Below are 27,304 nucleotides of genomic sequence, written 5' to 3' on the forward strand. Positions count from 1 at the left end.
GTTGTGGAGCATTAGGAAGCCACATGAAACCTGTCATATGAGGAGCAATTGAAGTCTCTGGGTCTGTAATCGGTAGAGTTAAGCAGGATGAAGGGGGATCTCATTGAAAGTTACAGGATACTGATAAGCCTGGATAGAGTGAACGTGGAAAGGATGTTTCCACTTGTAGGAAAAACTAGAACCAGAGGGCATAGCGTCAGACTAAAGGGACGATCCTTTAAAACTGAGATGAGGAGGAATTTCTTTAGCGAGAGGGTGGTGAATCTGTGGAACTCTTTGCCGCAGAAGGCTGCGGAGGCCAAGTCACTGAGTGTCTTTAAGACAGAGATAGATAGGTTCTTAATAAGGGGATTAGGGGTTATGGGAAGAAGGCAAGAGAATGAGAAACATATCAGACATGATCGAATGGCGGAGCAGGCTCGATGGGCTGAGTGGCCTAATTCTGCTCCTATGTCTTATGGTCTTAAAAGGCGATACAGAGCTAGTTTTGGCCCTGGTATAGTTTTGAAGGTATCTATTAAACTCCCCTCAACATCCTCTGCTCTCAAGTGAAAATTTCTGCTCAAAGCAGAGCCCAAACAGAGACACGAATCCCATACTTTGAGGTTAAAAGTCTGAGCTGTCTTGAATCCATCAGTTTAGTTCGTTGTGTACCTGTGAATCCGTCCTCTGTCCTTTTTAATGAGGCAGTGATCTCCGACGTGGCTTTGTATTAACCAGTTCCTGTTTTATAGGCAGTTGTTTAGGTTTATGTTTGTACCCTGTTGCATGTTCATGTCCTGCCTCTCACTGAGCTCTCCCTTGTTCACAGTGAAGGGGAGTGGGACTTTTACTGGTGTGACATCAGCTGGCTGCGAGAGAACTTTGGCTACACATATATGGATGAACATGTCCGTGTCTGTCACTTTCGCAATCACTACGAGGTATGAATCCCACTGTTCCAGGGCATGATAGAAATAATCACCACAAAATGGAGCTCATCACAATTAATTTGAAAACAACAGGAAGACATTGGTCCGGGGCACTGGTCATTAATGGGCAGTAATGCATCGTGCACTCACCCCCCTACCCCACCCCCTCCCGCCACTTTGCCCTCCTCCTTACCTTGAATCATCATAGCCATGAAGTTGTGATTGCTTCTCGCAGGTTATTGAGGGGGAGTTGTGACTCGAAGCTTGGTAAAAGAGTTGAGTTTTAAAGAGGAGATGTTCAAATTCCCCTGCTGACTTGCCCTTCTCTATTTCTGTAAACTCCACTAGTCCGACAACTCTCTGAAACCTCTAATCCTCCTATTGTGGCCTCTCTGATTTTATTCACACCACCTGCCTTCAACCACTGGACTTATCTTCTGGAATTCTCTCCTTAAACCTCTACACCTGTCATCTCCTACCAGACCCTTCTCAGAAGGGTAGCATTGTGGATAGCACAATTGCTTCACAGCTCCAGGGTCCCAGGTTCGATTCTGGCTGGGGTCACTGTCTGTGCGGAGTCTGCACATCCTCCCCGTGTGTGCGTGGGTTTCCTCCGGGTGCTCCGGTTTCCTCCCACAGTCCAAAGATGTGCAGGTTAGGTGGATTGGCCATGATAAATTGCCCTTAGTGTCCAAAATTGCCCTTCGTGTTGGGTGGGGTTACTGGGTTATGGGGATAGGATGGAGGTGTTGACCTTGGGTAGGGTGCTCTTTCCAAGAGCCGGTGCAGACTCGATGGGCCAAATGGCCTCCTTCTGCACTGTAAATTCTATGAATCTATGAACTCAGCTCCCCACTGTTCACCTGTTCTAAGATCTCTTCCTATGGCCCATTGTAAAATCTGTTGACACTTTTGTGTAGCACCTTGAGATATTTTACTCTGGGAAAGGCACTGCAGCCAACTCTCATTGTTAACAAAATTTCACAAAAGGTGAAATTGCAAACACTGAACTTGAGGAGTGTACGTATTACAAACAATTGCAAACAGTGCACGCTTTCTATGTTGGAAAGGTGAGATTTAACCTTCATTCTGTTAATTCTCTAACACATCGAGTCAAGTGAGAGGTGTTAGAGTCACAGAGGTTTACAGCATGGAAACAGGCCCTCAGCCCAACTTGTCCATGCCGCCCAATTTTTACCACTAAGCTAGTCCCAATTGCCCGCATTTGGCCCATATATGGGGAGCACACAGCCCACTCTACAGGTGTGGTACAGCAGAAATGGAAAATAATTTTTGAAAGCAAAACAATGTTTATTCTATGAACTCAAGTTAACCTTTTTAAAACATACAGTGAACATCTTAGCAACCATCAATTCAAACATAACCCCCAAAGAAGACAACACTAAGTAATCCTTAAGCTGTCCTTTTAACATCCATAAGACTTTTTAAAAAAAACTTTAAACAGAAGCACATCAGGTTAAAGTCACTACTGAGAGCAGTTATTAGTTTTAAATCACTAAAGTATCGATTTACAGTCTTTAGATTACAGAGAGAGAGACTCATACACCATCTGGCTGTGACTACAGCTATCCAGCTCTGAAAACGAAACTAAAACACACCCTGCAGCAAATAGCCTAAAACGAAAGTAAAAAGCTGTCAGACAGCCCAGCTCCACCCATTCTCTGACATCACTGCAGTAGTCAACACCCATTTCTTAAAGGTACTCTCACTGCTGATATTTATATACACACCCATTTATAAACACCTATTTCTTAAAGGTACTCTCACATGACACCTCCCCCCAGAAAAGAAAATAAACCATCAACTTCAAGATGGTTTCATTATTCAACTTTTCACTATCCTTTAAGAAATGCACACAGTAAATGTACATTTTTGTTTCAAAAAATCAACACACGCAAACAGGTGTAATAGTATAGTCCATTTTGGTTCTTCTTCCTCCAACTGAAATCCTTCTCGATTGACAGTCTCTTTGAACAAGAAGGTCTCTGCACGATCCATCCATTTCTCTACGCCTCGGCATTTCTCTTTAAAGTCAGATACTTTAGTTCAAATCTGACCACAGAGTCCCTTGTAATTCTCCAACACAGGAGCATTGGTTATCACAGCTTTCAGGCAGTCAAATGCCTGTTGAAAGTCCGCTGTCCACTGAAATCTTTGATGTTTCTACAGCAAGTCTATCAGTGGAGCAACCACGCTACAAAACGTTTGCACAAATGTTCGATCAAATCCAGTCATGCCAAGAAATCGCATTATTTCCCTTTCTCTTTAGGGTATCGGAAACTCCTCAATAACTGTTGGTTTCACATCCCGTGTAACCATTCGGCCAAGGAAAGTGACTTGGGCTTTTCCAAATTCACTTTTGGCTAGGTTTATCACCAAACCCGCCTTCTGAAGTCGATTGAATAACTCCAACAGATGTTTTAAATGTTCTTTCCATGTCTGGCTGAAAATTACCAGATCGTCGATGTGTACCGTTCAATTGGGTAATCCTGAATCAACTTTGTTAGTTAACCGTCGAAATGTGGCTGGGGCGTTTTACATGCCAAATGGCATAACTTTGAATTGGTATATACCATCTGGAGTCACAAAAGCTGTAATTTCCTTCACCCTTTCAGATAAAGGCACCTGCCAGTAACCTTTAAGTAAATCCAGTTTGGAAATAAAAGCTGATTGTCCCACTTTCTCAATGCAATCCTCCAAACGTGGGATAGAACATAAGAACATTAGAACTAGGAGTAGGAGAAGGCCATCTGGCCCCTCGAGCCTGCTCCGCCATTCAATGAGATAATGGCTGATCTTTTGTGGACTCAGCTCCACTTTCCGGCCCGAACACCAGAACCCTTAATCCCTTTATTCTTCAAAAAAATATCTATCTTTATCTTAAAACATTTAATGAAGGGGCCTCAACTGCTTCACTGGGCAAGGAATTCCATAGATTCACAACCCTTTGGGTGAAGACGTTCCTCCTAAACTAAGTCCTAAATCTACTTCCCCTTATTTTGAGGCTGTGCCCCCTAGTTCTGCTTTCACCCGCCAGTTGAAACAACCTGCCCGCATCTATCATAACTATTCCCTTCATAATTTTATATGTTTCTATAAGATCTCTCCTCATCCTTCCAAATTCCAACGAGTACAGTCCCAGTCTACTCAACCTCTCCTCATAATCCAACCCCTTCAACTCTAGGATTAACCTAGTGAATCTCCTCTGCACACCCTCCAGCGCCAGTACGCCCTTTCTCAGGTAAAGAGACCAAAGGTGTGGCCTCACTAACACCTTATACAATTGCAGCATAACCTCCCTAGTCTTAAACTCCATCCCTCTAGCAATGAAAGACAACATTCCATTTGCCTTCTTAATCACCTGTTGCACCTGTAAACCAACGTTTTGCGACTCATGCACTAGCACACCCAGGTCTCTCTGCACAGCAGCATGTTTTAATATTTTATCATTTAAATAATAATCCCTTTTGCTGTTATTCATACCAAAATGGATAACCTCACATTTGTCAACATTGTATTCCATCTGCCAGACCCTAACCCATTCACTTAACCTATCCAAATCCCTCTGCAGACTTCCGGTATCCTCTGCACTTTTTGCTTTACCACTTATCTTAGTGTCGTCTGCAAACCTGGACACATTGCCCTTGATCCCCAACTCCAAATCATCTATGTAAATTGTGAACAATTGTGGGCCCAACACTGATCCCCGAGGGACACCACTAGCTCCTGATTGCCAACCAGAAAAACACCCATTAATCCCCACTCTTTGCTTACTATTAATTAACCAATCCTCTATCCATGCTACTACTTTACCCATAATGCCATGCATTTTTCTCTTATGCAGCAACCTTTTGTGTGGCGCCTTGTCAAAGGCTTTCTGGAAATCCAGATATACTACACCCATTAGAACATAGAACATAGAACATTACAGCGCAGTACAGGCCCTTCGGCCCTCGATGTTGCGCCGACCTGTGAAACCACTCTAAAGCCCATCTACACTATTCCCTTATTGTCCATATGTCTATCCAATGACCATTTGAATGTCCTTAGTGTTGGCGAGTTCACTACTGTTGCAGGCACGGCATTCCATGCCCTTACTACTCTCTGAGTAAAGAACCTACCTCTGACATCTGTCTTATATCTATCTCCCCTCAATTTAAAGGTATGTCCCCTCGTGCTAGACATCACCATCCGAGGAAAAAGGCTCTCACTGTCCACCCTATCCAATCCTCTGATCATCTTGTATGCCTCAATTAAGTCACCTCTTAACCTCCTTCTCTCTAACGAAAACAGCCCCAAGTCCCTCAGCCTTTCCTCAGAAGATCTTCCCTCCATACCAGGCAACATTCTGGTAAATCTCCTCTGCACCCTTTCCAATGCTTCCACATGCTTCCTGTAATGCGGCGACCAGAATTGCACGCAATACTCCAAATGCGGCCGCACCAGAGTTTTGTACAGCTGCAACATGACCTCATGGCTCCGAAACTCAATCCCTCTACCAAAAAAGTACGAAGTCTTACAACACCAGGTTAAAGTCCAACAGGTTTGTTTCGATGTCACTAGCTTTCGGAGCGCTGCTCCTTCCTCAGGTGAATGAAGAGGTCTGTTCCAGAAACACATATATAGACAAATTCAAAGATGCCAAACAATGCTTGGAATGCGAGCATTAGCAGGTGATTAAATCTTTACAGATCCAGAGAAGGGGTAACCCCAGGTTAAAGAGGTGTGAATTGTACCAAGCCAGGACAGTTGGTAGGATTTCGCAGGCCAGATGGTGGGGGATGAATGTAATGCGACATGAATCCCAGGTCCCGGTTGAGGCCGCACTCATGTGTGCGGAACTTGGCTATAAGTTTCTGCTCGGCGATTCTGCGTTGTCGCGGGTCCTGAAGGCCGCCTTGGAGAACGCTTACCCGGAGATCAGAGGCTGAATGCCCTTGACTGCTGAAGTGTTCCCCGACTGGAAGGGAACATTCCTGCCTGGTGATTGTTGCGCGATGTCCGTTCATTCGTTGTCGCAGCGTCTGCATGGTCTCGCCAATGTACCACGCTTCGGGACATCCTTTCCTGCAGCGTATGAGGTAGACAACGTTTGCCGAGTCGCACGAGTATGTACCGCGTACCTGGTGGGTGGTGTTCTCACGTGTAATAATGAGAACCAATACCAATAAAAGCTAACACACAGTACGCCTTCTTAACAACCCTCTCAACCTGAGTGTTTGAGGTGAGGGACGCCGACAGTGTCCCTGCTGATTTCATCTGTGGGAAGTGCACCCATCTCCTGCTCCTCAGAAACCGCGTTAGGGAACTGGAGCTGGAGCTGGATGAACTTCGGATCATTCGGGAGGCAGAGGTGGTCATAGATAGAAGCTTCAGGGATGTAGTTACTCCGAAGAATAAAGATAGATGGGTGACGGTGAGAGGGGCTGGGAGGAAGCAGTCAGTACAGGGATCCCTGTGGTCGTTCCCCTTAGTAACAAGTATACCGCTTTGGATACTGTTGGGGGGGGATAACTTACCAGGGGTAAGCCATGGGGTGCAGGTCTCTGGCACAGAGTCTGTCCCTGTTGCTCAGAAGGGAAGGGGGGAGAGGAGTAGAGCATTAGTCATTGGAGACTCCATAGTTAGGGGGATAGAGAGGAGATTCTGTGGGAACGAGAGAGACTCGCGGTTGGTGTGTTGCCTCCCAGGTGCCAGTGTGCGTGATGTCTCGGATCGTGTTTTCGGGATCCTTAAGGGGGAAGGGGAGCAGCCCCAAGTCGTGGTCCACATAGGTACCAACGACAAAGGTAGGAAAAGGGATAGGGATGTAAGGCAGGATTTCAGGGAGCTAGGGTGGAAACTTATATCTAGGACAAACAGAGTTATTATCTCTGGGTTGTTACCCGTGCCACGTGATAGCGAGACGAGGAATAGGGAAAGAGAGGAGTTGAACGCGTGGCTACAGGGATGGTGCAGGAGGGAGGGTTTCAGATTTCTGGATAATTGGGGCTCATTCTGGGGTCGGTGGGACCTCTACAAACGGGATGGTCTACACCTGGACCAGAGGGGTACCAATATCCTGGGGGGGAAATTTGCTAATGCTCTTCGGGAGGGTTTAAACTAGTTCAGCAGGGGCTTGGGAACCTGAATTGTAGCTCTAGTATACAGGAGGTTGAGAGTAGTGAGGTCATGAGTAAGGTTTAAAGTTGCAGGAGTGTACAGGCAGGCAGGAAGGTGGTTTAAAGTTTAAAGGTGTCTTCTTCAATGCCAGGAGCATCCGGAATAAGGTGGGTGAACTTGCGGCATGGGTTGGTATCTTGGACTTCGATGTTGTGGCCATTTCTGAGACATGGATAGAGCAGGGACAGGAATGGTTGTTGCAGGTGCTGGTGTTTATATATTTCCGTAAGCTCAGGGAAGGTGGTAAAAGAGGGGGAGGGGTGGCATTGTTAGTCAAGGACAGTATTACGGTGGCAGAAAGGACGTTTGATGAGGACTCGTCGATTGAGGTAGTATGGGCTGAGGGGTTTTCTGTAGGCCTCCGAAAAGTTCCAGAGATGTAGAGGAAAGGATTGCAAAGATGATTCTGGATAGGAGCGAAAACAACAGGGTAGTTGTTATGGGGGACTTTAACTTTCCAAATATTGACTGGAAACACTATAGTTCGAGTACTTTAGATGGGTCCGTTTTTGTCCAATGTGTGCAGGAGGGTTTCCTGACACAGTATGTAGATAGGCCAACAAGAGGCTAGGGCGTATTGGATTTGGTACTGGGTAATGAACCAGGACAGGTGTTAGATTTGGAGGTAGGTGAGCACTTTGGTGATAGTGACCACAATTCGATTACGTTCACTTTAGTGATGGAAAGGGCTAGGTATATACCGCAGGGCAAGAGTTATATCTGAGGGAAAGGCAATTATGATGCGATGAGGCAAGACTTAGGATGCATCAGATGGAGAGGAAAACTGCAGGGGATGGGCACAATGGAAATATGGAGCTTGTTCAAAGGGCAATTTATCATGGCCAATCCACCTAACCTGCACATCTTTGGACTGTGGGAGGAAACCGGAGCACCCGGAGGAAACCCACGCACACACGGGGAGGATGTGCAGACTCCGACACAGACAGTGACCCAAGCCGGAATCGTACCTGGGACCCTGGATCTGTGAAGCAATTGTGCTATCCACAATGCTTCCGTGCTGCCCTGGATGCTCCAAAGTGAGTGCCAACGCAGCTCCCGAGCCGTCAAGCGGTCTAACAGGAGCTGCAACTGGACACACTTCTTGCACGTGAAGGAGCCAGGGACAGTGGAAGTGTCCCTGAGCGCCCCATCGCACATGAGGAGCATGACACGGGTCTGGGATCTCCTGCTATGTCTTAAACCTTCGGTTAACTTATACAACTACAAGTCCGGAAAAAACCCGAGAAAAAATAAATAAATATACCAATGAAAAGAAAAAGAAAGAAGAAAAAGTACTTACCAGTCACTTACCAGGATAAAAAGCACCACCTTCCCCCCAAGCTTCGAATTCCCACCTAGCTTCAAATTCCCAAACTCACTCTTAGCTGTGTCTCACTCTGACTGTGTCTTCTCTGGCTCACTGGGAGAACTCCCAGTAATAGGACAAGAGTCCGTTCTTGTAACTGCATTCACCTTTCGATAGTCCACACACAACCGTTGGGTACCGTCTGGTTTAGGTCCCATCACTATGGGTGAGCGCCATTGGCTGCAACCCACTTCAATTATGCCATTTTTAAGCATACTCTCAATCTCTTTGGTAACCTGAGCCAATTTTAAAGGGTTACGTCTGTATGGGTGTTGTTTGATTTGGACAGCCTTTCCCACATCTACATCATGTATAGCCATTTTAGTACTTCCCAATTCATCTCCACAAACTTGCCCATGTGATATCAATAACTCTTTCAGGTCAGTTTTTTTTTCCTCTGGAAGGTACCTCAACAATTTATCCCAATTTTTAAGAACATCCTAGTTTTCCAATTTAATTTGAGGAATGTCAAATTCACAGTCATCTGGATTTGGTTCGTCACTTTGAGTTAGAATCATTAAAACCTCCTCCTTCTACTCTCCTTCCCTTTCAAAGTACCTTTTAAACATATTCACAGGACGCACTCAGTGAGTCTTCCTTCTATCTGGTGTTTTTACCACATAATTCACCTCACTTAATTTCCTTTCAATCTGTAAGGTCCACAAAACCTAGCTTTTAAAGGTTCACCTACCACTGGTAACAATACGAAAACTCTATCTCCACTGGCAAAACTACGAACTTTGGATTTCCTGTCCGCTCCCAGTTTCATCACATTTTGTGCATCTTTCTAATGCTGTCGAGCCAATTCACCTGCTCACTTTAATTGTTTCCTAAAATTAGACACGTAATCCAATAATGTAATTTCCGATTTCTCACTCACCAATTTTTTCTTAATCAATTTAAGTGGTCCTCTTACCTCAGTCAAAAGGACTAAATTTGGTAGACGCATTAGGTGCATCTCAAATTGCAAACAGTACGAATGGAATTCCTTTTTCCCAATCCTCTGGATAATCGTGACAATAAGCCCTCAACATTGTCTTTAATGTCTGATGCCACCTTTCTAACGCTCCCTGCGATTCTGGATGGTATGCAGTTGATTTAAATTGTTTTATTCCTAAGCTATCCATAACTTCTTTGAATAACCTTGAGGAAACATTTGATCCTTGATCCGATTGTATTTCTGTGGGTAGTCCATATCTAGTAAATAATTTAAGTAACTCCTCCACAATCTTTTTAGCTGTAATATTATGTACTGGAATGGCCTCTGGAAACCTAGCAGACACATCCGTTATAGTCAAAAGATATTGATTCCCACTTTTCATTTTAGGAAGCGGTCCTACGCAATCAATTCAGACCCTTGTAAAAGGTTCCTCAAATACTGGAATGGGTATTAAGGGTGCAGGCTTTATCACTGCTTGAGGTTTCCCTATCACTTGACATGTGTGACATGATTGACAAAATTTAACTACATCGTTATGTAGTCCAGGCCAATAGAAATGTTTTTGTATTTTAGCTTGAGTTTTCCTTATTCCCAAATGACCTCCCACTGGTACCTCATGTGCAACTCGCAACACCTCCTTTCTATACCCTACCGGCAATACTACTTGATAAACCCCTGCCCACTTTTCATCCGCCTGCAAATGTAAAGGTCTCCATTTTCTCATCATGACATCACTTTTACGGTAATAACACTCTGGTATACACTCAGATTCCTCTTCTGTATATGCTTTCTGATACATCCGTTTTATTTCTATATCTTTCTGTTGTAACTCCGCCAATTTTCCTGAACTAAAAATATCGGCCGCATCCTCCACCTGTTCTTGTTCTTTTTCAACCATCTGATCAAAAATTGTTTGTGATAATTGCACTTCAACTTCATCTTCACTCTTTGATTTCTCCTCTTGTCTTAACCTGTGACTTAGAACATAGAACATTACAGCCAGTACAGGCCCTTCAGCCCTCGATGTTGCACCGACCTGTGAAACCACTCTAAAGCCCATCTACACTATTCCCTTATCGTCCATATGTCTATCCAATGACCATTTGAATGCCCTTAGTGTTGCCGAGTCCACTACTATTGCAGGCAGGGCATTCCACGCCCTTACTACTCTCTGAGTAAAGAACCTACTTCTGACATCTGTCTTATATCTATCTCCCCTCAATTTAAAGCTATGTCCCCTCGTGCGAGACATCACCATCCGAGGAAAAAGGCTCTCACTATCCACCCTATCCAATCCTCTAATCATCTTGTATGTCTCAATTAAGTCACCTCTTAACCTTCTTCTCTCTCACGAAAACAGCCTCAAGTCCCTCAGCCTTTCCTCATAAGATCTTCCCTCCATACCAGGCAACATTCTGGTAAATCTCCTCTGCACCCTTTCCAATGCTTCCACATCCTTCTTATAATGCGGCGACCAGAATTGCACGCAATACTCCAAATGCGGCCGCACCAGAGTGTTGTATAGCTGCAACATGACCTCATGGCTCCAAAACTCAATCTCTCTACCAATAAAAGCTAACACACCGTACGCCTTCTTAACAACCCTCTCAACCTGGGTGGCAACTTTCAGGGATCTATGTACATGGACACCGAGATCTCTCTGCTCATCCACACTGCCAAGAATCTTACCATTAGCCCAGTACTCAGTCTTCCTGTTATTCCTTCCAAAATGAATCACCTCACACTTTTCTGCATTAAACTCCATTTGCCACCTCTCAGACAAGCGCTGCAGCTCATCTGTGTCCCTCTGTAACTTGTAACATCCTTCCGCACTGTCCACAACTCCACCGACTTTAGTGTCATCTGCAAATTTATTCACCCATCCTTCTACACCCTCCTCCAGGTCATTTATAAAAATGACAAACAGCAATGGCCCCAAAACAGATCCTTGTGGTACCCCACTAGTAACTGGACTCCAGTCTGAACATTTCCCATCAACCACCACCCTTTGTCTTCTTCCAGCCAGCCAATTTCTGATCCAAACTGCTAAATCACCCTGAATCCCATGCCTCCGTATTTTCTGTCGTAGCCTACCGTGGGGAACCTTATCAAACACTTTACTGAAATCCATATACACCACATCAACTGCTTTACCCTCATCCACCTGTTTGGTCACCTTCTCGAAGAACTCAATAAGGTTTGTGAGGCACGACCTATCCTTCACAAAACCGTGTTGACTATCTCTAATCAAATTATTCCTTTCCAGATGATTATACATCCGGTCTCTTATAAACCTTTCCAAGATTTTGCCCACAACAGAAGTAAGGCTCACTGGTCTATAGTTACCGGGGTTGTCCCTACTCCCCTTCTTGAACAAGGGGACAACATTTGCTATCCTCCAGTCTTCTGGCACTATTCCTGTAGACAAAGATGACTTAAAGATCAAAGATCAAAGCCAAAGGCTCAGCAATCTCCTCCCTAGCTTCCCAGAGAATCCTAGGATAAATCCCATCTGGCCCGGGGGACTTTCCTATTTTCACACTTTCCAGAATTGCGAACACCTCCTCCTTATGAACCTCAAGCCCTTCTAGTCTAGTAGCCTGAATCTCAGTATTCACCTCGACAACATTGTCTTTTTCCTGTGTCAATACTGACGAAAAATATTCATTTAGCACCTCTCCTATCTCCTCGGACTCCACGCACAACTTCCCACTACTGTCCTTGACTGGCCCTACTCTTACCCTAGTCATTCTTTTATTCCTGACATATCTATAGAAAGCTTTAGGGTTATCCTTGATCCTACCTGCCAAAGACTTCTCATGTCCCCTCCTGGCTCTTCTTAGCTCTCTCTTTAGGTCTTTCCTAGCTAACTTGTAACTCTCGAGCGCCCTAACTGAACCTTCATGTCTTATCTTTACATAAGCCTCCTTCTTCCTCTTGACAAGTGTTTCGACTGCTTTCGTAAACCACGGTTCCCTTGCTCGACCACTTCCTCCCTGCCTGACAGGTGCATACTTATGAAGGACACGCAGTAGTTGTTCCTTGAACAAGCTCCACATTTCCATTGTGCCCATCCCCTGCAGTTTTCCTCTCCATCCGATGCATCCTAAGTCATGCCTCATCGCATCATAATTGCCTTTCCCCCGGATATAACTCTTGCCCTGCGGTATATACCTATCCCTTTCCATCACTAAAGTAAACGTAATCGAAATGTGGTCACTATCACCAAAGTGCTCACCTACCTCCAAATCTAACACCTGTCCTGGTTCATTACCCAGTACCAAATCCAATACGGCCTCGCCTCTTGTTGGCCTATCTACATACTGTGTCAGGAAACCCTCCTGCACACATTGGACAAAAACGGACCCATCTAAAGTACTCGAATTATAGCGTTTCCAGTCAATATTTGGAAAGTTAAAGTCCCCCATAAAATTACCCTGTTGCTTTCGCTCCGATCCAGAACCATCTTTGCAATCCTTTCCTCTACATCTCTGGAACTTTTCGGATGCCTACAGAAAATCCTTAACAGGATGACCTCCTTTCCTGTTTCTAACCTCAGCCAATACTACCTCAGTAGACGAGTCCTCATCAAACGTCCTTTCTGCCACTGTAATACTGCCCTTGACTAACAATGCCACCCCTCCCCCTCTTTTACCACCTTCCCTGAGCTTACTGAAATATCTAAACCCCGGCACCTGCCACAACCATTCCTGTCCCTGCTCTATCCATGTCTCAGAAATGGCCACAACATCAAAGTCCCAGGTACCAACCCATGCCGTAAGTTCCCCCACCTTATTCCGGATGCCCTGGCATTGAAGAAGACACACTTTAAACCACCTTCCTGCCTTCCGGTACACTCCTGCAACTTTGAAACCTTACTCATGTCCTCGCTACTCTCAACCTCCTGTATACTGGAGCTACAATTCAGGTTACCAAGCCCCTGCTGAACTAGTTTAAACCCTCCCGAAGCGCATTAGCAAATTCCCCCCCCGGGATATTGGTACCGCTCTGGTCCAGGTGTAGACCATCCCGTTTGTAGAGGTCCCACCGACCCCAGAATGAGCCCCAATTATCCAGAAATCTGAAACCCTCCCTCCTGCACCATCCCTGTAGCCACGTGTTCAACTCCTCTCTCTCCCTATTCCTCGTCTCGCTATCACGTGGCACGGGTCACAATCCATAGATAATAACTCTGTTTGTCCGAGATCTAAGTTTCCACCCTAGCTCCCTGAATTCCTGCCTTACATCCCTATCCCTTTTCCTACCTATGTCGTTGGTACCTATGTGGAGCACGACTTAGGGCTGCTCCCCCTCCCACTTAAGGATCCCGAAAATACGATCCGAGACATCACGCACCCTGGCACCTGGGAGGCAACACACCAACCACGAGTCTCTCTCGTTCCCACAGAATCTCCTCTCTATCCCCCTAACTATGGAGTCTCCAATGACTAATGCTCTACTCTCCCCCCCTTCCCTTCTGAGCAACAGGGACAGACTCTGTGCCAGAGACCTGCACCCCATGGCTTACCCCTGGTAAGTCATCCCCCCCCAACAGTATCCAAAGCGGTATACTTGTTACTAAGGGGAACGACCACAGGGGATCCCTGCACTGACTGCTTCCTCCCAGCCCCTCTCACCGTCACCCATCTATCTTTATTCTTCGGAGTAACTACATCCCTGAAGCTTCTATCTATGACCACCTCTGCCTCCCGAATGATCCGAAGTTCATCCAGCTCCAGCTCCAGTTCCCTAACGCAGTTTCTGAGGAGCTGGAGATGGGTGCACTTCCCACAGATGAAATCAGCAGGGACACTGACGGCGTTCCTCACCTCAAACATTCTGCAGGAGGAACATTGCACTACCTTCCTTGCCATCCCCTCTAGATAATAAATGAAAAAGAAAGAATGAGCTTACCTGTTATTCACTCCCCTTCTCAGCAAGCACTCACTCAGCAATCTCTGCGCCACGCACGATAACACCTAAGGGAAAATAAAAGAAAAACTACTTACCAGTCACCAGCCAATCCCTTACCTGCAGGCTGTGACTTCACGGTTCAACTTCTACCTGCCCTCGAGCCTTCCTCTTGATCTTTACAGCAGTTGGTTTTTGTTTGGTTAGAGGAGGGGGTAGGGAGGGAAACACTGAAGAAGTGTTTCGGGAGCTCCTCCACAAACCACGTTCAAGTTACGGTGAGCACAACAGACGTATGCAAATTGCCCCCGCAACAGCCAATCAGCAGCTCTGCTCTACTGCCCTCTGCTGGATCAACTGCCACCTGCGACCTTGTTACTACACAATCCGGCAAAATCCCAGGATATGTTGTAACTCTGTTCAAGAAAGGGAATAGTAATGACCCTGGTAATTATAGGCCAGTTCGTCTTACTTCGGTGGTCGGGAAGATAATGGAAAAGGTCCTGAAGGATAGGATTTATGACCATTTGGAAAGATGCAGTTTAATCCGGGATAGTCAACACGGATTCGTGAAGGGTAGGTCTTGCCTCACAAATTTGATTGAATTCTTTGAGGAGGTAACTAAGTGTGTAGATGAAGGTAGAGCAGTTGATGTCGTATACATGGATTTCAGTAAGGCGTTTGATAAGGTTCGCCATGGTCGGCTCATGAAGAAAGTACGGAGGTGTGGGATAGAGGGAAATTTGGCCAATTGGATAAATAACTGGCGATCACATAGATGACAGAGGGTGGTGGTGGATGGAAAATTTTCAGACTGGAGACCAGTTACCAGCGGTGTACCACAGGGATCAGTGCTGGGTCCTCTGCTATTTGTGATTTTTATCAATGACTTGGAGGAGGGGGCTGAAGGGTGGGTTAGTAAATTTGCTGATGACACCAAGATTGGTGGAGTAGTGGATGAGGTGGAGGGCTGTTGTAGACTGCAAAGAGACATTGATAGGTTGCAGAGCTGGGCCGAAAAATGGCAGATGGAGTTTAACCCTGCGATGTGATTCATTTTGGTAGAAAAAATTTGAATGCGGATTACCGGGTCAACGGCAGGGTTCTGAGGAATGTGGAGGAACAGAGAGATCTTGGGGTTCATGTCCACAGATCTCTGAAGGTTGCCACTCGAGTGGATAGAGCCGTGAAGAAGGCTTATAGTGTGTTAGCGTTTATTAACAGGGGGCTTGAGTTTAAGAGCCGCAGGGTTATGCTGCAACTATACATGACCCTGGTGAGACCACTTTGGAGTATTGTGTGCAGTTCTGGTCACCTCATTCTCGGAAGGATGTGGAAGCAATGGAAAGGGTGCAAAGGAGATTTACCAGGATGCTGCCTGGTTTGCAGGATAGGTCTTATGAGGAAAGGTTGAGGGAGCTCGGGCTTTTCTCTTTGGAGCGGAGGAGGATGAGAGGCGACTTAATAGAGGTTTATAAGATGAGAGGGGGATAGATAGAGTGGACGTTCATAGACTATTTCCTCGGGTGGATGTTGCTGTTGCAAGGGGGCATAACTATAAGGTTCAGGGTGGGAGATATAGGAGGGATGTCCGAGGTAGGTTCTTTACTCATAGAGTGGTTCGGGTGTGGAATGGACTGCCTGCTGTGATAGTGGAGTCGGACACTTTAGGAACTTTCAAGTGGTTATTGGATAGGCACACGGAGCACACCAGAATGACAGGGTGTGGGATAGCTTGATCTTGGTTTCGGACAATGCTCGGCACAACATCGAGGGCCGAAGAGCCTGTTATGTGCTGTACTGTTCTATGTTCTATATTCTGATGGGTACTGCGCAGGATACCACCTTGTTTAACTGATTTGTACACACACACCTAAAAGCTGGGTAATCAGTGTGCTGATTTGGCATCAAGGTTACCATTTTTCTCATGTCATGCTCCAGCCTAGGCCATCTCAACCATACTCAGCCGAACACATGAAGGACTGCCCACCCTCTCTCTTGCCAACTCTTCTTAAAGGAATCATAAACTCTTCTCATCCTTCTTGGACAGTCCCTCAGGATCAAGGATGACTTGTTTCCACTCCAGTTCGAGGGGTTCTGAGATGGCTGATTTCTTGAACAGAGGAACAACATTCGCCACTCTCCAGTCCTCTGGCACTATCCCTGTGGACAATGAGGACCCAAAGATCAAAGCCAAAGGCTCTGCAATCTCATCCCTTGCCTCCCAAAGAATCCTAGGATATATCCCATCTGGCCCAGCTCCACCCACACTCTGACATCACTGCATTTCTTAAAGGTACATTGCTTAAACATCCATTTCTTAAAGGCATTCCCACATGACACCTCTCCTTGGTGAACACTGAATAAAAGTATTCATTCAATGCCTCTCCTATCTCTTCTGACTCCATGCACAAGTTCCCACTACTGTCCTTGACCGGCCCTAAACTTACCCTAGTCATTCTTTTATTTCTCAAAAAAGAGTAAAAAGCCTTGGTGTTTTCCTTGATCCGACCCGCCAAGGACTTCTCATGCCCCCTCCTAGCTCTCCTAAGCCCTTTTCTTAAGCTCATTCCTTGCTACCGTGTAACCCTCAAGTGACCCAACTGAACCTTGTTTTCTCATCCTTACACACGCTCCCTTTTTCCTCTTGACAAGACATTCAATCTCTTTTGTGAACCATGGTCCCCTCACACGGCCATTCCCTCCCTGCCTGACAGGGACATACCTATCAAGCATACACAGTATTTGCTCCTTGAACAAGCTCAACTTTTCATTTGTGCCTTTCCCTGACAGTTTCTGTTCGCATCTTATGCTCCCTAATTCTTGCCTAATCGCATCATAATTACCCTCCCCCAATTATAAACCTTGCCCTGCCGTATGGCCCTATCCCTCTCCATTGCAGTAGTGAAAGACACCAAATTGTGGTCACAATCTCCAAAGTGCTCTCCCACAAACAAATCTAACACTTGGCCCGGTTCATAACCCAGTACCAAATCCAATGTGGCCCCCCCTCTTGTCGGCCTATCCACATATTGTGTCAGGAAACCCTCCTGCACACACTGTACAAAAACTGCCCCATCCGAACTGTTCAATCTATAGAGGTTCCAATCAATATTTGGAAAGTTAAAGTCACCCATGACAACCACCCTGAGACCTCCACACCTATCCATAATCTGTTTTGCTATTTCTTCATCGACATCTCTATTACTATTTTGGGGCCTATAGAAAACTCCTAACAACGTGACCGCTCGTTTCTTATTAATGAAATGTGTTGTGAAGTATTGTTGCAGGGGAACCCAATTGGCTCTCAATCTACATTCTAAGGTTTAGATTTTCGTACATTCTTCTTTCTTTACATGCAAGCTGACACGGAAAAACTTCATGGTGAAAAATCTGAAGAGGTTTCGTAAACAACTGGAACGTGAGCAGGGCAAGCTGGAGGCGGCTAAATGTGATTTCTTTCCAAAGACCTTCGAGCTCCCGGTTGAGTACCACCTCTTTGTCGAGGAATTCAAGAGAAATCATGGAATCACCTGGATTATGAAACCGGTGAGAAAATACCCACCAAGTCGGCACAAAGAAGGGAGGAGGTTTCTTAAACTCTCGCGCTGACCGCACTGTACCCCAGTCCCTAATCTCCCAGATACCTCACACACTGCCCGTACTGAACCCCAGTCCCTACTCCCAGATACCCCACACACTGCCCATACTGAACCCCAGTCCCTACTCCCAGATACCCCACACACTGCCCGTACTGTACCCCAGTCCCTACTCTCCCAGATACCCCACACACTGCCCGTACTGTACCCCAGTCCCTACTCTCCCAGATACCACACACACTGCCCGTACTGTACCCCAGTCTCTACTCTCCCAGATACCCCACACACTGCCCGTACTGTACCCCAATCCCTACTATCTCAGATACCACACACACTGCCCGTACTGTACCCCAGTCCCTACTCTCCCAGATACCCCACACACTGCCCGTACTGTACCCCAGTCCCTACTCTCCCAGATACCGCACACACTGCCTGTACTGTACCCCAGTCCCTACTCCCAGGTACCCCACACACTGCCTGTACTGTACCCCAGTCCCTACTCTCCCAGATACCCCACACACTGCCCGTACGGTACCCCAGTTCCTACTCTCTCAGATACCCCACACACTGCCTGTACTGTACCCCAGTCCCTACTCTCCCAGATACCCCACACGCTGCCCGTACTGTACCCCAGTCCCTACTCTCCCAGATACCCCACACACTGCCCGTACTGTACCCCAGTCCCTACTCCCAGATACTCCACACACTGCCCGTACTGTACCCCAGTCCCTACTCTCCCAGATACCCCACACACTGCCCGTACGGTACCCCAGTCCCTACTCTCCCAGATACCTCACACACTGCCTGTACTGTACCCCAGTCCCTACTCTCCCAGATACCCCACACACTGCCCGTACAGTACCGCAGTCCCTACTCTCCCAGATACCCCACACACTGCCCGTACTGTACCCCAGTCCCTACTCCCAGATACCCCACACACTGCCCGTACTGTACCCCAGTCCCTACTCCCAGATACCCTACACACTGCCCGTACAGTACCCCAGTCCCTACTCTCTCAGATACCCCACACACTGCCCGTACTGTACCCCAGTCCCTACTCTCCCAGATACCCCACACACTGTCCGTACTGTACCCCAGTCCCTACTCTCCCAGATACCTGACACACTGCCCGTACTGTACCCCAGTCCCTACTCTCCCAGATACCCCACACACCGCCCGTACGGTACCCCAGTCCCTACTCTCCCAGATACCCCACACACTGCCCGTACGGTACCCCAGTCCCTACTCTCCCAGATACCTGACACACTGCCCGTGCTGTACCCCAGTCCCTACTCTCCCAGATACCCCACACACTGCCCGTACGGTACCCCAGTCCCTACTCTCCCAGATACCCCACACACTGCCCGTACGGTACCCCAGTCCGTACTCTCCCAGGTACCCCACACACTGCCCGTACGGTACCCCAGTCCCTACACTCCCAGATACCCCACACACTGCCCGTACTGTACCCCAGTCCCTACTCTCCCAGATACCCCACACACTGCCCGTACTGTACCCCAATCCCTACTCTCCCAGATACCCCACACAATGCCCATACTGTACCCCAGTCCCTACTCTCCCAGATACCCCACACACTGCCCGTACTGTACCCCAGTCCCTACTCTCCCAGATACCTCACACACTGCCCGTACTGTACCCCAGTCCCTACTCTCCCAGATACCCCACACACTGCCTATACTATACCCCAGTCCCTACTCTCCCAGATAACCCACACACTGCCTGTACTGTACCCCAGTCCCTACTCTCCCAGATACCCCACACACTGCCCGTACTGTACCCCAGTCCCTACTCCCAGATACCCCACACACTGCCTGTACTGTACACCAGTCCCTACTCTCCCAGATACCACACACACTGCCCGTACTGTACCCCAGTCCCTACTCTCCCAGATACCCCACACACTGCCCGTACTGTACCCCAGTCCCTACTCTCCCAGATACCGCACACACTGCCTGTACTGTACCCCAGTCCCTACTCTCCCAGATACCCCACTCACTGCCCGTACTGTACCCCAGTCCCTACTCTCCCAGATACCCCACACACTGCCCGTACTGTACCCCAGTCCCTACTCCCAGATACTCCACACACTGCCCGTACTGTACCCCAGTCCCTCCCCTCCCAGATACCCCACACACTGCCCGTACTGTACGCCAGTCCCTACTCTCCTAGATACCACACACACTGCCCGTACTGTACCCCAGTCCCTACTCTCCCAGATACCCCACACACTGCCCATACTGTACCCCAGTCCCTACTCTCCAAGATACCTCACACACTGCCCGTACTGTACCCCAGTCCCTACTCTCCCAGATACCCCACACACTGCCCGTACTGTACCCCAGTCCCTACTCTCCCAGATACCCACACACTGCCCATACATTACCCCAGTCCCTACTCTCGGATACCCCACACACTACCCGTACTGTACCCCAGTCCCTACTCTCCCAGATACCTCACACACTGCCCGTACTGTACCCCAGTCCCTGCTCTCCCAGATACCCACACACTGCCTGTACTGTACCCCAGTCCCTACTCTCTCAGATACCACACACACTGCCCGTACTGTACCCCAGTCCCTACTCTCCCAGATACCCCACACACTGCCCATACTGTACCCCAGTCCCTACTCTCCCAGATACCGCACACACTGCCTGTACTGTACCCCAGTCCCTACTCTCCCAGATACCCCACTCACTGCCCGTACTGTACCCCAGTCCCTACTCTCCCAGATACCCCACACACTGCCCGTACTGTACCCCAGTCCCTACTCCCAGATACTCCACACACTGCCCGTACTGTACCCCAGTCCCTACTCTCCCAGATACCTCACACACTGCCCGTACGGTACCCCAGTCCCTACTCTCCCAGATACCCCACACACTGCCCGTACTGTACCCCAGTCCCTACTCTCCCAGATACCCCACACACTGCCCGTACTGTACCCCAGTCCCTACTCCCAGATACTCCACACACTGCCCATACTGTACCCCAGTCCCTACTCTCCCAGATACCCCACACACTGCCCATACGGTACCGCAGTCCCTACTCTCCCAGATACCTCACACACTGCCTGTACTGTACCCCAGTCCCTACTCTCCCAGATACCCCACACACTGCCCGTACAGTACCCCAGTCCCTATTCTCCCAGATACCCCACACACTGCCCGTACTGTACCCCAGTCCCTACTCCCAGATACCCCACACACTGCCCGTACTGTACCCCAGTCCCTACTCCCAGATACCCCACACACTGCCCGTACAGTACCCCAGTCCCTACTCTCTCAGATACCCCACACACTGCCCGTACTGTACCCCAGTCCCTACTCTCCCAGATACCCCACACACTGTCCATACTGTACCCCAGTCCCTACTCTCCCAGATACCTGACACACTGCCCGTACTGTACCCCAGTCCCTACTCTCCCAGATACCCCACACACCGCCCGTACGGTACCCCAGTCCCTACTCTCCCAGATACCCCACACACTGCCCGTACGGTACCCCAGTCCCTACTCTCCCAGATACCTGACACACTGCCCGTACTGTACCCCAGTCCCTACTCTCCCAGATACCCCACACACTGCCCGTACGGTACCCCAGTCCCTACTCTCCCAGATACCCCACACACTGCCCGTACGGTACCCCAGTCCGTACTCTCCCAGGTACCCCACACACTGCCCGTACGGTACCCCAGTCCCTACACTCCCAGATACCCCACACACTGCCCGTACTGTACCCCAGTCCCTACTCTCCCAGATACCCCACACACTGCCCGTACTGTACCCCAATCCCTACTCTCCCAGATACCCCACACAATGCCCGTACTGTACCCGAGTCCCTACTGTCCCAGATACCCCACACACTGCCCGTACTGTACCCCAGTCCCTACTCTCCCAGATACCTCTCACACTGCCCGTACTGTACCCCAGTCCCTACTCTCCCAGATACCCCACACACTGCCTATACTATACCCCAGTCCCTACTCTCCCAGATACCCCACTCACTGCCCGTACTGTACCCCAGTCCCTACTCTCCCAGATACCCCACACACTGCCTGTACTGTACCCCAGTCCCTACTCTCCCAGATACCGCACACACTGCATGTACTGTACCCCAGTCCCTACTCTCCCAGATACCACACTCACTGCCCGTACTGTACCCCAGTCCCTACTCTCCCAGATACCCCACACACTGCCCGTACTGTACCCCAGTCCCTACTCTCCCAGATACCCCACACACTGCCCGTACTGTACCCCAGTCCCTACTCTCCCAGATACCTCACACACTGCCCCTACTGTACCCCAGTCCCTTCTCTCCCAGATACCCCACACACTGCCTGTACTATACCCCAGTCCCTACTCTCCCAGATACCCCACACACTGCCCGTACTGTACCCCAGTCCTTACTCCCAGGTACCCCACACACTGCCTGTACTGTACCCCAGTCCCTACTCTCCCAGATACCCCACACACTGCCCGTACGGTACCCCAGTTCCTACTCTCTCAGATACCCCACACACTGCCTGTACTGTACCCCAGTCCCTACTCTCCCAGATACCCCACACGCTGCCCGTACTGTACCCCAGTCCCTACTCTCCCAGATACCCCACACACTGCCCGTACTGTACCCCAGTCCCTACTCCCAGATACTCCACACACTGCCCGTACTGTACCCCAGTCCCTCCCCTCCCAGATACCCCACACACTGCCCGTACTGTACCCCAGTCCCTACTCTCCTAGATACCACACACACTGCCCGTACTGTACCACAGTCCCTACTCTCCCAGATACCCCACACACTGCCCGTACTGTACCCCAGTCCCTACTCTCCCAGATACCTCACACACTGCCCGTACTGTACCCCAGTCCCTACTCTCCCAGATACCCCACACACTGCCCGTACTGTACCCCAGTCCCTACTCTCCCAGATACCCCACACACTGCCCGTACATTACCCCAGTCCCTACTCTCGGATACCCCACACACTGCCCGTACTGTACCCCAGTCCCTACTCTCCCAGATACCTCACACACTGCCCGTACTGTACCCCAGTCCCTGCTCTCCCAGATACCCCACACACTGCCTGTACTGTACCCCAGTCCCTACTCTCTCAGATACCACACACACTGCCCGTACTGTACCCCAGTCCCTACTCTCCCAGATACCCCACACACTGCCCGTACTGTACCCCAGTCCCTACTCTCCCAGATACCGCACACACTGCCTGTACTGTACCCCAGTCCCTACTCTCCCAGATACCCGACTCACTGCCCGTACTGTACCCCAGTTCCTACTCTCCCAGATACCCCACACACTGCCCGTACTGTACCCCAGTCCCTACTCTCAGATACTCCACACACTGCCCGTACTGTACCCCAGTCCCTACTCTCCCAGATACCCCACACACCGCCCGTACGGTACCCCAGTCCCTACTCTCCCAGATACCCCACACACTGCCCGTACGGTACCCCAGTCCCTACTCTCCCAGATACCTGACACACTGCCCGTGCTGTACCCCAGTCCCTACTCTCCCAGATACCCCACACACTGCCCGTACGGTACCCCAGTCCCTACTCTCCCAGATACCCCACACACTGCCCGTACGGTACCCCAGTCCGTACTCTCCCAGGTACCCCACACACTGCCCGTACGGTACCCCAGTCCCTACACTCCCAGATACCCCACACACTGCCCGTACTGTACCCCAGTCCCTACTCTCCCAGATACCCCACACACTGCCCGTACTGTACCCCAATCCCTACTCTCCCAGATACCCCACACAATGCCCGTACTGTACCCCAGTCCCTACTCTCCCAGATACCCCACACACTGCCCGTACTGTACCCCAGTCCCTACTCTCCCAGATACCTCACACACTGCCCGTACTGTACCCCAGTCCCTACTCTCCCAGATACCCCACACACTGCCTATACTATACCCCAGTCCCTACTCTCCCAGATACCCCACTCACTGCCCGTACTGTACCCCAGTCCCTACTCTCCCAGATACCCCACACACTGCCTGTACTGTACCCCAGTCCCTACTCTCTCAGATACCACACACACTGCCCGTACTGTACCCCAGTCCCTACTCTCCCAGATATCCCACACACTGCCCGTACTGTACCCCAGTCCCTACTCTCCCAGATACCGCACACACTGCCTGTACTGTACCCCAGTCCCTACTCTCCCAGATACCACACTCACTGCCCGTACTGTACCCCAGTCCCTACTCTCCCAGATACCCCACACACTGCCCGTACTGTACCCCAGTCCCTACTCCCAGATACTCCACACACTGCCCGTACTGTACCCCAGTCCCTCCCCTCCCAGATACCCCACACACTGCCCGTACTGTACCCCAGTCCCTACTCTCCTAGATACCACACACACTGCCCGTACTGTACCACAGTCCCTACTCTCCCAGATACCCCACACACTGCCCGTACTGTACCCCAGTCCCTACTCTCCCAGATACCTCACACACTGCCCGTACTGTACCCCAGTCCCTACTCTCCCAGATACCCCACACACTGCCCGTACTGTACCCCAGTCCCTACTCTCCCAGATACCCCACACACTGCCCGTACATTACCCCAGTCCCTACTCTCGGATACCCCACACACTGCCCGTACTGTACCCCAGTCCCTACTCTCCCAGATACCTCACACACTGCCCGTACTGTACCCCAGTCCCTGCTCTCCCAGATACCCCACACACTGCCTGTACTGTACCCCAGTCCCTACTCTCTCAGATACCACACACACTGCCCGTACTGTACCCCAGTCCCTACTCTCCCAGATACCGCACACACTGCCTGTACTGTACCCCAGTCCCTACTCTCCCAGATACCCGACTCGCTGCCCGTACTGTACCCCAGTCCCTACTCTCCCAGATACCCCACACACTGCCCGTACTGTACCCCAGTCCCTACTCCCAGATACTCCACACACTGCCCGTACTGTACCCCAGTCCCTACTCTCCCAGATACCCCACACACTGCCCGTACGGTACCCCAGTCCCTACTCTCCCAGATACCCCACACACTGTCCGTACTGTACCCCAGTCCCTACTCTCCCAGATACCCCACACACTGCCCGTACTGTACCCCAGTCCCTACTCCCAGATACTCCACACACTGCCCATACTGTACCCCAGTCCCTACTCTCCCAGATTCCTCACACACTGCCTGTACTGTACCCCAGTCCCTACTCTCCCAGATACCCCACACACTGCCCATACAGTGCCCCAGTCCCTACTCTCCCAGATACCCCACACACTGCCCGTACTGTACCCCAGTCCCTACTCTCCCAGATACCCCACACACTGCCTATACTATACCCCAGTCCCTACTCTCCCAGATACCCCACACACTGCCTGTACTGTACCCCAGTCCCTACTCTCTCAGATACCACACACACTGCCCGTACTGTACCCCAGTCCCTACTCTCCCAGATACCCCACACACTGCCCGTACTGTACCCCAGTCCCTACTCTCCCAGATACCGCACACACTGCCTGTACTGTACCCCAGTCCCTACTCTCCCAGATACCACACTCACTGCCCGTACTGTACCCCAGTCCCTACTCCCAGATACTCCACACACTGCCCGTACTGGACCCCAGTCCCTCCCCTCCCAGATACCCCACACACTGCCCGTACTGTACCCCAGTCCCTACTCTCCTAGATACCACACACACTGCCCGTACTGTACCACAGTCCCTACTCTCCCAGATACCCCACACACTGCCCGTACTGTACCCCAGTCCCTACTCTCCCAGATACCTCACACACTGCCCGTACTGTACCCCAGTCCCTACTCTCCCAGATACCCCACACACTGCCCGTACTGTACCCCAGTCCCTACTCTCCCAGATACCCCACACACTGCCCATACATTACCCCAGTCCCTACTCTCGGATACCCCACACACTGCCCGTACTGTACCCCAGTCCCTACTCTCCCAGATACCTCACACACTGCCCGTACTGTACCCCAGTCCCTGCTCTCCCAGATACCCCACACACTGCCTGTACTGTACCCCAGTCCCTACTCTCTCAGATACCACACACACTGCCCGTACTGTACCCCAGTCCCTACTCTCCCAGATACCGCACACACTGCCTGTACTGTACCCCAGTCCCTACTCTCCCAGATACCCGACTCGCTGCCCGTACTGTACCCCAGTCCCTACTCTCCCAGATACCCCACACACTGCCCGTACTGTACCCCAGTCCCTACTCCCAGATACTCCACACACTGCCCGTACTGTACCCCAGTCCCTACTCTCCCAGATACCCCACACACTGCCCGTACGGTACCCCAGTCCCTACTCTCCCAGATACCCCACACACTGTCCGTACTGTACCCCAGTCCCTACTCTCCCAGATACCCCACACACTGCCCGTACTGTACCCCAGTCCCTACTCCCAGATACTCCACACACTGCCCATACTGTACCCCAGTCCCTACTCTCCCAGATTCCTCACACACTGCCTGTACTGTACCCCAGTCCCTACTCTCCCAGATACCCCACACACTGCCCATACAGTGCCCCAGTCCCTACCCTCCCAGATACCCCACACACTGCCCGTACTGTACCCCAATCCCTACTCTCCCAGATACCCCACACAATGCCCGTACTGTACCCTAGTCCCTACTGTCCCAGATACCCCACACACTGCCCGTACTGTACCCCAGTCCCTACTCTCCCAGATACCTCACACACTGCCCGTACTGTACCCCAGTCCCTACTCTCCCAGATACCCCACACACTGCCTATACTATACCCCAGTCCCTACTCTCCCAGATACCCCACTCACTGCCCGTACTGTACCCCAGTCCCTACTCTCCCAGATACCCCACACACTGCCTGTACTGTACCCCAGTCCCTACTCTCTCAGATACCACACACACTGCCCGTACTGTACCCCAGTCCCTACTCTCCCAGATACCCCACACACTGCCCGTACTGTACCCCAGTCCCTACTCTCCCAGATACCGCACACACTGCCTGTACTGTACCCCAGTCCCTACTCTCCCAGATACCACACTCACTGCCCGTACTGTACCCCAGTCCCTACTCTCCCAGATACCCCACACACTGCCCGTACTGTACCCCAGTCCCTACTCCCAGATACTCCACACACTGCCCGTACTGTACCCCAGTCCCTCCCCTCCCAGATACCCCACACACTGCCCGTACTGTACCCCAGTCCCTACTCTCCTAGATACCACACACACTGCCCGTACTGTACCACAGTCCCTACTCTCCCAGATACCCCACACACTGCCCGTACTGTACCCCAGTCCCTACTCTCCCAGATACCTCACACACTGCCCGTACTGTACCCCAGTCCCTACTCTCCCAGATAC

The 27,304-nt window shown here is 50.0% G+C and overlaps 1 protein-coding gene across 1 annotated transcript in view; it reads left to right on the forward strand.

Moving 5' to 3' along the window:
* Nucleotides 1-817: 817 nt before the first annotated feature.
* Nucleotides 818-27,304, forward strand: part of ttll9 (tubulin tyrosine ligase-like family, member 9) — a 401,093-nt gene continuing 374,606 nt past the window's right edge. Inside the window, exons 1-2 of the mRNA XM_072514478.1 lie at nucleotides 818-923; nucleotides 17,675-17,860. Coding sequence (XP_072370579.1) covers nucleotides 879-923; nucleotides 17,675-17,860 — 231 coding nt within the window. The 5' untranslated portion in view covers nucleotides 818-878. The remainder of the gene's footprint in view (nucleotides 924-17,674; nucleotides 17,861-27,304) is intronic.

This window comes from Scyliorhinus torazame, chromosome 8, assembly GCF_047496885.1.
Source record: "Scyliorhinus torazame isolate Kashiwa2021f chromosome 8, sScyTor2.1, whole genome shotgun sequence".
Lineage (NCBI taxonomy): Eukaryota > Metazoa > Chordata > Chondrichthyes > Carcharhiniformes > Scyliorhinidae > Scyliorhinus > Scyliorhinus torazame.